General features: G+C 29.1%; 1 protein-coding gene across 1 annotated transcript in view; it reads right to left on the bottom strand.

Annotated features, from left to right (window-relative positions):
- Positions 1-12,623: 12,623 nt before the first annotated feature.
- The window catches only part of LOC135962851 (serine-rich adhesin for platelets-like), a 191,291-nt gene continuing 188,347 nt past the window's right edge, over positions 12,624-15,567 (bottom strand). The window contains exons 21-23 of the mRNA XM_065514755.1: positions 13,302-13,464; positions 13,085-13,211; positions 12,624-13,011 (exon numbers count right to left, since the gene is read on the bottom strand). Coding sequence (XP_065370827.1) covers positions 12,850-13,011; positions 13,085-13,211; positions 13,302-13,464 — 452 coding nt within the window. The 3' untranslated portion in view covers positions 12,624-12,849. The remainder of the gene's footprint in view (positions 13,012-13,084; positions 13,212-13,301; positions 13,465-15,567) is intronic.

A 15,567-nucleotide genomic window follows, 5' to 3' on the forward strand; every position in this document is an offset into this window, starting at 1 on the left:
AATTATTTCATGTTCTCATTGTGGTGTTTATTTATGTTGTAACTAACTTGACCCGGTGCGCTTCGCTACCCCTGTCGAAGTAAAATAAAAAAAATGTGAAAATATTTTATAAGCAAATAAATGAATATAATTAATACCGGAATTTCTTGTTTGTGATTAATTGCATACTATGCCGTTGAAGGTATAAAAAATATCCCGTGATTTTAAAAAATCTTGAAGCTTTTTTTTAAGATATTCGCCTATTTTTAGTCAGACTCCTTACAATGATATGAAAGCTATTTATAAAAAGTTAGAAGACTCTAGCTATAACAGTTGTTTAGATATCAATTTTCAATGCGTCGAGGTACCAAAATAACACATGCAAAGTATTGAGAATAAGAATATTAGAGTTCTCCAGACATTCGATAATAAACATTTACTTTGTATTGGAGGGGGCACGTCCCTTCTTAATTTCTGACATAACAGCACACTGGCATCAACGTAATTTACACAAAGTTTAAAGACTCTTACAATTACATTCACTTGATATTCGAATATTTATATATGTTATTTACAATGGTAACAAAATTACTCATTTGAAGAATTACTTAAACTATTATAATTCTCCAGATATTCTTATTACTGTACGGAGGTTAGGTGAAAATATGAATTGGTCCATAATTGGATTTGTAATCCAGTTATTGAACAAAAAAGGTGAAAAATTTTTAAAAAATTTAAAAATGGTAATTTTTGCGATTTTTAACGCACTGGATGCACCTTTTTCGGGTAGGTATGTTCCGTACTTTTTTTCTACTATTCAATATCTACAACTTTGCTTCAGCCACAAAAGAGATATTCCGTACGGTATACATACGAGATATAACCGTGCTAAAATATAGAAAAAGTGATAGAAATCCACCTTGAGGGAAAAAAATTCGTATGGTCATTAAATTATTACGGCAGCCAACTTGACAAAATAATGATGCAGAAGTTCTTATTTTTGGGGCTACTTTCATGTGCAATTGTCAGAATTGAGTCCCAAAGCAATGAACTGAAAAATGTTGTACTGTGTTATATGGATGATAAAAAATATTGTTTCGTAAAATAGACTTGTAATAGAAAATGTTATAAAAGTTACAAAACTAATCAATATATTAATAAAATTTAAACAAAAATCGATGAGTTTTTATCTTTTGTACCAGGTTCCTTGCAGGTCCCTTTCGGTTTCTTGCAAGTCCTCCAGAAAGTTAAAATATTTAATATTTTTGGACGTTACACAATTCTGCACAAACGCATTATACCTTCCCCACTATTGTGGTGTAGGGTATAAAAATTCGTCGATGGGTAATTTTGGAAACTCAAATTCAAAATTTGGAAACTTGAATTCAAACGATAAATCATTAAATCTGGTAAACGTGATCCTAAGTCATACTACCAAATTTTACGGGGATCTAAAAAGGAAAACAATTATTCCGTGAAATTCTCTGAGGTATATGTTATGAATTGTATATGACTTGTTTTTAATAAGGCTGATTTTAGTTTTTTTATTCTAAGATCATGGGAATTTTACAATTGTATGGTTTTTTACAATTTGTTTCAAAAAAATAAATTATATTTGCTTCAAAAAATGGATGAACATTTTACATTCCATTGAGTATCTTAAAAAAAAACAAATTAATAATATGTGAACTAGTTTTAAGTTTTTCAGAATTTGAGCAATCAATATTTTCAAATAATTAACGAAATTGTATAACAATGATTCTGAGAAACTATTGCTATCCATATACTAAAATAATAATTATTAAAATAAGGTTTTATGAATATTTTAATCAAAGCCATTTTTTGTCTTAAATTAAAAAAATAACCAACACATCTGTAAGAACAGCAACAAATACTATAATATTATATATAATAAAAAAATATAAATGTTATTTTCATTAATTATTTCAGGGAGATTATATTCTAAATATTAAGTAGTATTAAAATTAAGAGACACAACAAAACCACTCTCTAAAATAAAGTCATGTATAAAAAGAAAATATAAATGACAATTGTTTTCATCATTCTGAATGTTATTAGTAAAGATCACTCATGTTGTGAATCGGGAAGTATCTAATGTGTCATCAGCGCACACTATAATAATATATTATTTTTATTCATAAAAATATTTATGAGGAACAGAAATATGATTTTAAAAAAAACCTAAAAAGGAACTCAGACACGAAAAGCATTCAAACATTTCCAAAAAGAGCAATAAAATACAATTGGTCAATTCACAAGGTCTCCTATCAGTCATATTATCATAATATCCTAATATTTCACGACTCGTCGGCTCGGCTTAACCGACTCTTAGGCGTTCGGCGAAGGTCTCTGCTGGTTGGTTACAATAACACAATAAACATAGCATACCGAGTATTATTTTTAATTTTTTTTTTCATTTTGCTTTTCATTTATTGTAATATTTAAAGCCACGTTTGGCCAATTATATACATTGAATATCAATATTAATACTAAATATTACTAAAGCTACGTATACACGGTTGTCATATTCTTACAATATTGTCAGAAAATGTTCAATAAATGGTTACCATCCATGTTTTGCTTGAAAAGCCTTTCAAACCATTGTGAAATATTAGGACATTATGACAATATGACATGTTAGGAGACCTTGCTAATTGACCAAATATATAAATACTAAAGGCCGTATCTATAACGAAAAATTAGGGACGAACAACGATCTGCTAACTAGCAGACCGATTAGGCTTAGCAGAGTGTTAGAAAAGAGTTTATTTATAATGCATTTTTGTCTGTCAGTAAATCATTAGAAAATCAACTCTGAAAGTGTGATGTATTGCCAACTATTGAAAGAAAAATCAATTCTGATGTATTTGTTGACATTTCTATTTAAGTTGTTTCCCTCAAGTCATATAAAGAAGAACAAAATGTTGAATTGATTAATTTTATTTTGTTCCCATACAAACTTTAACCTTTTCAAAACGTTGGTTTATTTCTTTTAAACAAACCGGATACTTTTGATTGCAAGTAAAAGCCGTTTAGTAGTTTAAAAGTTGTAACAACTCTTTATTTATTTAGAAATGTACAACAACAGAATTAAATAGTCGCTCAGTGTTTTTTATACACGTTTATAAATTCGCAGAAATACAGACACACTTTATAATGTCCTGTAAAAATACAGGAAACTTTAAGGCACTCAGTTGATGTTTATTCGAATAACGTCTTTGATAAACTCACTAACGACTGCAACCTCTGCCACTATTTATAACACTGCCATCTGCACTCTAGATTGTTCTTTAACTGTCAAAGCTCGTATATTCGAATTCTAGAGCTTTCGATGTTATTCAGTGTTGCCATACTTACAATCAATGATCAACTCAAAGCTTTTACTCAATGTTAATAATACCCACAGATATGTTACTGTTTGAGAGGCACTGCTGTTTAAAAGCATTGTGCAACTTTAAATCAGCCGTTAAAATCGTTATATTCGAATTCAAGTACAATTTCGTAACAATATGTTTAACGTTTTTTTTACAAAATTTATTTTTACACAAACAGCTGTTGTTTAAAGACTTAGCAAGAATTTGATTGTGCGTTTAGCGAGTGGATAAGAAATACATAACATATAAATAATCCGCGTGTTAACTCTTTCAGCCACGTTTTTTTGTGTATAAGTTTAAAATCAAAACATTTGCATTTTTACTTTAATCAAGGTTAGTTAGAAAATGTGGTTAGTAAACTAACCACCAAACCGCAACGAGTTAAATCCATGCTAAATTAGAAATACGGCTGTAACGGTCTAATTCATAACAATCCCTTATTTTAGCTGTGCAATAGTTATCAAACAGTTATAGTCTTATAAACCACTAATAAAAAATCTTATTCTTAAACGTCTAATAAGACTGAATTATTCATTTTTAATTTAGTGGTGCATACAGCGACCAACCGATTATCAAAGTAGTCGGTTAACTAAATAAAATCAAATTTAAGTACCTTTAAAATAATAATAAACAAAATAATAACTTCAAATAAAATCGTATTACATTTTTAATTTTCAAACACGACTGAAACAAACGAAAAGGCAATAAAAAAGAGTTTAAACCCTTTTTTCGCCGATTATAACATGTATTTAAATAAGCCTTTATTATCTTTGTTTATGCATCACTATTTAGTTTAGTTTGTTTTTAAAGTGGATTTCATATAAAAATTTTGTAAGATTTATAAAAAATGGAAAAAAAATAAGTAAAATACCATTTATTTTCCTATATATTTTTGAAATTGCTCAATGGTTCTAGTGTTTATAAACCGGTTAACCGAAAAACCGGTTTTTCTTCAATGAGATAGTTTCATAATGTTTATTGAAAAGTTTTCAAAGCACGCTGTGAGTTTTGATTTGGAAAATAGAAATAGTTTGACTCTGGTCGAGAAATTAAGAAGATGAAAAAACTGGTATATGATAAAGAATTGAACAATATTAACGTGAAGAAATAAACATTAATTTTTTAAAAATTAATGGTTACGACTTAATAACACAGAAGAATGATTACCAATCAAGGAGCAAATATCAAAGGTCATAGAATTGAGTAATAAAACATATCATTCAAGAATAAAAACATAGCCTTTGGAGTACATAGTAGTATCATTCAAACGACTTTATTGAGGGACCGTCTAATAGTATCAGAGCTATTAAAAATAAACAAATTTAATGAGAAAAGAGAAAACTACAAGGAACAAATCAGGGAGATTGATAAAAAATTATGCAAATGTTAGACATAAAGAACAATACAAATTAGAAAATGTTCACTAATCTAAATTTTCAGATTTTGAAAATTGTTCTAGTACTCTTCCTAATGGTCCGTAATGGAAGAAGACAGGGAAAGTATTAAAAAATACATTAAGCGATTTATTAAGAAAGTAACGATTTGGAAATTATGTGAAATTGTGACATTAGAAAGATCAGAATTAATAAAAATTACCTCTTATATTATATAACTGCAAAATAAAAATCAAGGACCAAATTTTCCAATATCAAAAAACAACTTTTCAAAATAAATATTTTTACCCTAATAACAACTTTTCACAATCCAACATAATTCCAACAAATTTTAATCCGTTAGAATTAAAAAAAAATTAAAACATCAAAGAAATAAAGGAACTCAGATTCAACAAAAAATTTTCATATGAAATAAACATAATTGTGGGATTCAAATGGTCTGCTATTAGGTCGTATTGTCATAATGTCCTAAAATATTAATTTAGTTTAAGCAAATTTTTGTTCTGTTTCATATTGGTCTGATTTGAAACCTAAACTGCTGATTTACAATACAAACCTCTTCAGATTAATATTTTTAAGAATTTCAATGATTCTAAATAGTAGAGGACGATGAGTTTACTTAAAAACTTTTTCAGAATAAATTGCATATAATGAAACTATTAAAAATTAAAATTAAATTCCGCATAATTCTATAACCTTTCATTAAAAACTTACACGCAATTTACATTATGATTTTTTTTCATGTTTGTCCAGACGTCTGTTTTCATGTTTGTCGATGATTGGGGCTGCGCGGGGTCGAGAAGAATGGGGGGTAAGAAAACAAACATGATTTCGGTTTTTCAAGTTTTCATCACACATTTTGCATTTACAAGGGGAAAATATGCAATTTTTTCAGTTTTTGTAAAATTTTTGCCATTATTTTGTTGTTAATTTTGTTCATAAATTTCTTGTTCTAGTGGCCTGAGACACGTTAATGGCCTGGCGATTTTTTAATAACTTTAAAATTTTTTCACCAATTTTTGTCTTTTATATCTTATTATAACGAAAATTACGTACACATTTCGATTCTTTTAAATTAAATTGTAAAAGTCATTATTTAATGCCAAAATTTTTACAAAAACTGAAAAAAATGCATATTTTCCCCTTGTAAATGCACCTCAAAACTTCAGCGTCGTTGCGCCACCAGTTAACGTTATCCTATCATCCTAATATTTTACACAACGTGTTTCTACAATACATAGAACAATTCTAGAGGGGGGACGGCCTGTACCTACAAAGTTTTTTTCGTCCATACAATCTTGGAGCACTGTAATGTACATACGTTCTTTCAATAAATTTGACTTCATTAGTGTGTTTTGTTTTTAAAATTTTAATTTATTAATCATTTCGTTAGCTTTTCAGAAATATTACAGAAGAGACAAAAAACGTTCTAAAATCCATGATTTGAAATATTTTTGAATTCTGATAATGGAGTTGTATTAATTATTTGGTATGATTTATAATGACAAATAATCACAGCTAAGAAGAAGTTCGTTTGCATCTTATAGGTCCTTTTTTGGTACATTTTCTGTATCATATCAGAAAGTCGAGGTGATAATAAATTTTAAAATTATCAAATATTTAATTAAAAAATTGATTTACATTTTTTGTTTGAAATTTAATGAATAAACCAATAATTAAAACAAGTATTATATGTATATTTAGTAACATATTTATACTCAATTCCATTTGACTGAGATAATAATTTTGAAATTTTTACAATATAAAATGGACTTAGCACTTTTGTACATTTATAGTTATTTAATATTAATCATTCCCACTGGCGTAGATATGGGGGTGCTGGGGTGTTCAAAACCACTCCAGACTCGCATCTGCCCACCCCAGATAAAAATTTGGAAAGTCGTAGAAAGATTTTTTTGGATTTGTAGATTGTTCCGTTATGAGATTACTGTGCCCTAGAACATTAATCATGGGGTTTTTGGAACCCAAAAAGTTAAAAAATATTCCAATGACAATCGTACAACGGAGCACATGTAATGTTTGGTTTTTACAAGCTAAAATAAAGGAGTCAAATCCTCAAGCCATTTTGGTTCATTGTTTATCTGACAGGCTAAACTTAGTTATTGTGGATTCGTGTTCACACATATCATCAGCGCAAACATTCTTAGCATAGAGGCTTTATGCATTCACTTTTCGAAACCAGAAAATAATAATGATTTAAAAAGCCTATAGATCCAACATTAGGTAAAAGCTAAAATCTGGATTTGCCGGATTCTATTCCTTCAGTTGATTATTGGAAGTTAAATATATAAAAATATTTTATAAAATAAATTAGCAGTTTTAAATATTGAAAATTAAGTAGTTATGTCAGCAAACTGAATTTTTGTGATATTTTAGTTTTGTTTTAATAAAAAATTATTTTTTTTTATAAATAAAAATGTTTATTTTTACTATTTGGAAGGGCACTTGCCCACCCCAGAATAATCATTCCTGACTACTAAAAACTAAAAATTTTAGAGCTGTATATACTTTATGGTACATTTTATGTTTTCTACACATACATGACGGTTAACTGGTTTTTTCGATGTCGGTTAACCGAAAACCCGGTTTTCTAAAAATGGATAGTTTTCGATTAACCGACAAACCGGTTTTTTAAAAAGTCGGTTTTTTATAAACACTAGCACAAACGCATTATACCCTCCCCACTATGGTGATGTAGGGTATAATGAATTTAAACCTTTAATTTGGGCGGCTGACAAACATCAATTTTGTGTTTTTACACAGGCATGGTGACATGCCGCGCATTATCGTTTAATAACCCCTTCACCCATATTCAGTGTTGCCGTTTTGGTTAACCAAAATTGGTTATTTTCTTTCCTGATGTGTATTTATTTTTGATTTTGGTTACTTTTTTCAAAACATTTTGTTACAGACAGATTTTTCAAAATTTAAATATACGATCCTAATGAGATATAATGTCTAAGACTAATGGTGGTGTACTCTAAAAAAATGTTTCGACATCGGTTTGGGTTAATCCTTGTTGTAGGTGTATAATTTTACATGAGAGTTTTCATAAACAAATTATATATATTGTGATTGGCAATTCAAGCCCTTTGTAATGATATTAAATGATTTGAGAACGAATAATTATTTTAAAAGATATTTACGATTTAGGGTTGTAAATGAGTTCCCAATAGTGGTTTAATTACACAACGGAACAGACATTTTGTACGAGTTGACGAACCCTCAGTACTATGTTAAACTTGTTTTTTTCCAGTCAATTCGCGTTTTCGAAATTTCGCGGTTTTTATATTCACATTATATACCCCATTTTATTGGTGTATTTCTTCTAAATTTTAGGTAATATATCTTAGAATGTGATTTTTTTTAGCTTGAAACTGGTATACGTAGACATATGTTTCTTTTGAGTATAATAATTCTGGTGGATGTTTTGGAAAATTTGTCTGATCTTTCAAGAATGTTGAAATTTGACTCTTTTAGCTTTATCCTCAATAAAATGTTGTATTCCGAAAAATCTAAATAAAAATTTAACACTGCACATTCAAAGCATTAAAGTGAACATAGTTTTTAATTAAAATGAAAAATTAGTTAAAAATGTAATGAAATATTACCGAAACACCGAAATATTACATCCTAAAAAATATTTTGTTTATAAGTTAATTTTTTAGGTAATTTTATCTTATTTCTTGATACACATTTAAATCCAACTACAGAAATAGAAATTTGAGTTTTGTATATACTCGTACATGATATACATCGTTTTTGGTGAAAATATTGTTACGAAATTGTACTTGAATTCAAATATAACGATTTTAAGGGCTGATTTAAAAGTAGCATAATGCTTTCAAGTAGAAGTGCTGTGGTGGCAGACTGTAACATATCTGTGGGCATTATTAAATAAAAGCTTTCAGTTGATTTGATCGTAAGTTGGCAACGCTGTATTCGAATATTCAGTTAAAGAACATTGTAGAAAGTACGCCACAGATGGCGTATGTATTAGTAAGATCTAGAATATTCGAATTTTGACAGTTAAAGAGCAATCTAGAATGCAGATGTCAGTGTTATAAATAGTGGCAAAGGTTGCAGTCGTGAGCAGCGTTGCCACTCATAAAATATTTTTTCCTACCAAATATCTAATTAAAAACTACCAAAACCTACCAAATTTATAATAATTGAGAAATGCTATATGGATTCGTTTCAAAATTAATAGTTAACTTAAAATTATATTATTGCTGCTATAAAATTACCCACACAGAGAACCCTAATTCGTGATGGCATTTTTTGAACTCAACACTACTAATAAATACACATTTACCTGACTAAACTAAATATTTAAGAAAATGCTATCTTCATATTATAGAACAGGGAAAGGCAAAACATGGGCGCCGCGTTTTTCATTAACTCTTTTCTTACGTACGTGTGCACACGCATTGTAGAGAAATAAACAACTTTTAATCAGTCTAGCTTGAGAACTCAAACAAGCAGGTTGTGTATCGTTTTTTTTATCGCACAATTTAAGAATCAGTGTTGCCAGTGAAAAAAAAAATGTCCCAACTTTTGAAGATGTATGATGAACAATATGAGATTTTACATTTTTTATTGGGGAAAAGAGACGAAAGTTTACTGGCAACACCGCTTCGTGGTGAGAGCGGAGAGAGTGTATAACTAATACAATCGTAAAATGCAATAGTATAGGTTGCCTTTCCCTGTTATAGAATATTATTTTGGCTTAACATAAGTAGTTTTTTCGTTATTATTTTAATTATTTTGTTCTTAAAAATACTTATGTATTCAGAAATATCGTAGCCTACCAAAATACGACAAATATCGGAACAAACCAACCAAACTACCAAAAGTCAATTTGTTAACTTGAAACTACCAATTTTGGTCCAATTGGACCAAAGCGGCAACGCTGGTCGTGAGTGAGTTTATCAGAGACGCTTTTCGAATAAACATCAACATAGTGGTTTAAAGTGTGTTGTGTTTTTTCAAGTAAATTCGTGTACATTATAAATTGTGTCTGTATTTCTGAGAATTTATAAACGTGTATAAAAAACATTGAGTGGCTATTTAATTCTGTGGTTGTTGTACATTTTGAATAAATAAAGAGTTGTTACAATTTTTAAACTACTAAACGGCTTTTATTTGCAATCAAAAATATCCGGTTTATTTAAAGGAAATAAACCAGCGTTTTGAAAAGGTTAAAACGTAACAATATTTTAAAATTTTTTGTATCAAATTTATTTTATTTTATAAAAAAAAATAAATTTTTACATACATGTATTTAAGAAAAAAAAATATAGAATTACCAAACAAATTAAAATCGCAATAATTTAAAAACAAGAGCTGCCCAAAAAAACTAAAGATAGTTTTAAAAATGAAATGTCCCATATATGTTTTATCAATTATATTTTTCGCTGCACCAAACCAAAATGTCAATTTTGTTCCTCTATATTATAATCGATTCTTTAAATTGAATAAGCTTAAAAATTGATGAACAAGAATGTTTATTTTTAATATTAAGTTAACTAGTTTCAACCTTTGCTATTTGTTTAGATTTTATTAAAAATACAGACATCTGTATAAAACTGTCTTTACATGAGACAATGATATATCAATTTTAAACAAATTCGTTTTATTTACCAAAAATTTCATTAATAATATATTTTAGAAAAATTATAAAATAGTTTTATTGCTGTAGCCAGTAACGCAAATAAGATAATTAAAATGAAAAATGTTTAGCAAAACCACAGAAAAAGTGTAATATTTGAAAAACTATGCCACTATTTGAAAAGATATGTTCAAGTCAGCTATTTCATCTAGAGGTTAGACAAAATAAAGTACATTTTAAAAAAGTTCAAAGATTTACATTTAGTAAAAATAGTTGTGTAAAATAGAAAATTTCATACTTCATTCATTTTGTTTAAAAAAAGTTAAAAACATGCGCCCATAATCATAGTCAAACACTAAAGTTGGTTCTTTTTAGAAACAACTTTAAAATAAAAACCTGCTTTTAATTATTTTGCAACTATAGTCAAAATTAAAGTATGTTTTAAATTGAATCGACTTTAACTGGGTGCCACCGCAAATGTAGAAAATGTTTTCATACAATATACAACAAAATACAGACAAGTGGCAACGCTGAACAGCTGACATACAAAATTTAAAAAAAAAAAAACAAAAAAGGTAAATAATAAAAGTAACCGGGACAACTAAAGAAAAAAAGTTGTTTGTTGTGGAAAAATGAAATATATAAGATGAATATCATAATTAGAATATTTTGGTACTAATTTTATTGATAACTGTTCAATAATTGCAAAATCTCTACCAATATCTTGTAACTTAAACATTTTTTACTTTCAGCCGAACTTTTTTGCTTGGTGAAGAACAGCTGATGCTGTTGTTAAACGAGTTAATAACAGCTTCAGCTAGTTTTATATTTAAAGTCGACTTCAACGTCAGAAGTATACTTTAACTTGTCTATGATAGACCTAAAGTCCACTCTTGAGTAAAGTCGAGTTTAATTATCTTAAAGTATTCTTTATTTCTGACTATGATTATGGGCCATGACGTTTCAATAAATTTTAGTTGGTTACTTTATTATCATTTTGGCTATTTTTTTAAACAAACTTGGTTACAAATATTTTGAGGTTGTGGCAACACTGCCCATAGTCTCCTTTCGTAATATCTTCACTAACAATGTACTTAACTGGTATATTCATATTAAAAACATTATTTTTGTTTATAGGGTAAATACTAGGGTATTCAATTAATCGGGTTTTGGATTAATCGGTTAATCGAGCAAATAATTGATCGGGGTTTAGATTTAATCGGTTAATAATCGCTTAATATTAAATTATTCGATTAACCGAATAATTTCTATTTTAATTTTAAATTGAAAAGAAAAACACGAATTTTGTATACTTATATAAGAATTTTGTTAATAAAAAGAACAAAACCAAAAAAAGCAAACAATACATAATTCAACAAAACAATAAATAATAAATATGCACATGTGAGTTTTTTTTTTGTCGATTTTAGGAAAATGCTTAAATTTTAAACTATTTTTTTTAGTTTTAATTTATAACTTGACTTGAAAAAACTATATCACTGATTGTAGATGTTGGAAAAATCGAAAGTAAGGCATGATAAAAAGTATCAAATTTCTCAGTTCTTTTTTAGTTTTTTCTAAGCATTTTTTTTTAGATTTCAAATACTTTAATAGTTTCGTTAAGTTCTGATTAAAGACTCGTTTCAGTAATGTGTTCAGTTTCGTCTATTACCATGTCGTCCTTCAACTAATTATCACAAAGTTCATCATAGAATATTCTAGAAAAATGTCATTTCCAAATTCCTTAGTTTCAGTTTTCGTACTATACTTCAAAAAACCTATTGCTAGAAGGGAATTAAGAAATTAAATTTAAAAAAATAATTCTGTATAAAGTGCAAAAAGAAGACATAATCGGTTTATTCGTTATTTGAAAATCGTCAATTTTAATTTATTCGAACAGTTAACCGACAAAAATTAATCGGTTAACCGATTAACGGTTTTATTAAAAAGTTTTAATAAAATTTTAACATTTGCAGCTTTATAATGGTATACAAATAAATTTTAGTAGTCTGAGGGTGAACACATTTCCGCCAATCTGCTCCATATGCATATTTATGTAGCTGTTCCAACGTGCATTGTATGGACTCGCATTTATTTATTTGTTATTATGTTTACTTGTGCAAAATACATTTGTATGTGCACAGCAGGGACTCGACAGTTTCCGGAACATTTGTATATAAGTACAATGTGGTAAGCAAAATCAAATTTTAGGTTCTTTCCAAATTAAGTTGATAAAGTAAGTATTTTATTTTTTATTATTATTATTATTTTAGTTTTTAATATATTTGAAAATATTCGATATATATTTATGTAGGTATGTACTAAAGTATGTTTTTTTTATGTATGTATAAACGTATGAAAGTCTTTAAATTTGCATGCAAGTATGTAAGTATTTATGGGTCTGTGTGTGTGCGTAAAATGAATTCTTTTGTAAACTTCATTGAAATCTCTACGTTCCGGCTGTTGGTTCCTGCCGAATCTCAGATTTCAGCTTAACAAATTCTTTGGCGACTTCATCATTATTGCGTTGAGATAGAATACGTAGAATTGTCCAACCGGTCTCATCCATATGAATTCTTCTTTGTAATGGTAGCCAACAAGCAACGGAACCCTAAACGAGATTAAGAACAAGATTTAAGGAGTAAATAAATTTTTAATATGAATGCATACAAACTATGTATTACCTTCTCTAATATATCCTTTAGAGGTATAACGGCTACGCCCACTAATCGATCGTCTCGAGCGAAGCAGTAATCTTTAACACAGATGTGCAATTCGAAAAAATCCAGCTGCTCTTCAGTGCCAATAGTGCTGTTGGTTGACAAGGAATGGAAATAGTTTTGAATACCTGTTCTATTTTGAAAACATACATATTTATGTGTATACTATGTGTGTACTTACAAATTAAAGGATTCGTTGTATTTCGGCGACCAATTGTTTGATTTTGATTTGGTAGCAAATTTACGTTTCTTATCCTGTAAGTGCGGGCCAATAAGATTGATCTCAACAAAAGGACGAAACATCCCAGATGGAATTTGCCATTTAAGATCATTAGCAGCCACAACTACGGAAAAATAACATATTCATAGAGATAAGTGTAGATGTATATGAAAAGTTTCATCAAGTAATGTTCTAGAAATTCATATAAATAACGTGACAATATATCCTATATTTAGGATTAAAGATTGACCATTTGTCAATTTTCTAAACTGCTTTTTGATATAAGGAATAAATAAATATTTTACAAAAATTTAATAACTACCCAATAATAAAATAACTACAAAAAATTATGTCGCCAAAAAGCCACAATATATACCAAATTATAAATATTTTCATGTCAATCGAAAATAAATTTCTGCCGCCGTTTTTATGTTTAATCTATCAAAAATGTATTTCAAATAGAGATGCCAAACGGGGAATCCCGGGGTTTTCGGGATTTCCTAAATCCCGAACCCCGGGGTTTTCAGAAATCAGTCCCGATTAGCATCTCTAATTTCAAAACGACAATAGAATTGATATGGAAGGTTAACTGAGAGGTAACTGTATTTATTTGTAAGAATATAAATCAATTGTAATTACATACATATAACATATTAACGGTCTAATTCATAATAACTTAAAACAGCTTTATAAGTCGTAAATAAGAAAAAATTCAAAAATTTGTATTCATAAAAGTATAATAGTCTTATAAGTGTGTTATAAACCATTCATAAATTTGAAATATTTATTGCAGCTTCGACACTACTTTAAACCTACTTTAAGGTATTATTTTTAATTTTTATCTTGAAAAAAGGTAATTGTTTATAAATTTGCAATAATAGACGATACTATTGCATTTGCTAAACATAATTTTAACTCCGCCGGGGAATAAATCCCACTTTAATAGTATATGATTTTGTTTCATATTTCTCCGGCAGTGAGCTACATGAGGTTCGCAAGTGAGTTTGATTGCCATTTTTGTCATTTCCTTTTAACCTGTAACGCCATGTTGTAATATTTCGGCTCTGGATCATTCAAGGATCGAGATCTCTAGAAAGCCAAAAATGCATATTTCCAATTCAGATATTGAACGATTGCTTCTCGAAAAGAAAAAGCTTAGAAGAGAATGGCAACAAAATATATCACCTGCTGCAAAGCAGAGGCTGTCCATCGCTACTAGAAGACTGAAGAGAGCCCTTTGTTTAGAAGAGGATCGCAGAAACGAAAGATACATTGAGAGTTTGACGAATACTAAACATACGAACTTTTCTCTTTGGAAAGCCACACGTAACATCAAACCACCGGTAGAGGGAAAAACTCCGTTGAGAAAATCTGACGGTAATTGGGCAAGAAATGATAAGGACAAAGCATTAATTTTTGCCGAGCACCTACGTAATGTATTTAAGCCAAATCCACCCAACAATGATTTTGTACTGGAAAATCCTCCTGTTCACGAGACAGCGGATGATCATATCATAGTATATGAAATACAAAAAAATCTCCAGGATATGACAAAATTACGCCATCCATGATTAAAAACCTACCGAATATAGCTATAATCGTGATATCTGTATTGTTTTCTGCGATCATTAGACTAGGCGTTTTCCCAACTAATTGGAAAATTGCTCAGATCATAATGATACCTAAACCAGGAAAAGATTTAACAATGCCGTCTTCATACAGGCCTATAAGTCTACTGCCATGCATATCAAAGTTATTTGAGAAAGTATTGCAATGTAAAATTATTCCATACTTAAATAACCAAAATATTATCCCAGTTCATCAATTTGGTTTTCGTGAACAACATGGAACCATTGAACAAGTTAATCGATTGACTGGAGAGATCAGAAAATCTTTTGAAAATAAAAAATACTGCTGTGCTATCTTTTTGGACATCGCCCAGGCCTTCGACAAGGTGTGGCATAAGGGGTTAATTCACAAAATTAAGTGTCTACTGCCACCAAGTACGCATCGATTGCTGGAGTCATACATATCAGACCGAGTTTTTACAGGAAATTATGAAATTAAAGCTGGTGTTCCACAGGGAAGTGTTCTCGGACCAACACTTTATTTGATATATACTTCTGACTTGCCTGTGTGTGATAGACTTACCATATCAACATTCGCTGATGATACGGCAATACTTAGCTCACATGCAGATCCGCAGGTAGCTTCTACGAAATTGGCA

This window comes from Calliphora vicina, chromosome X, assembly GCF_958450345.1.
Source record: "Calliphora vicina chromosome X, idCalVici1.1, whole genome shotgun sequence".
NCBI lineage: Eukaryota > Metazoa > Arthropoda > Insecta > Diptera > Calliphoridae > Calliphora > Calliphora vicina.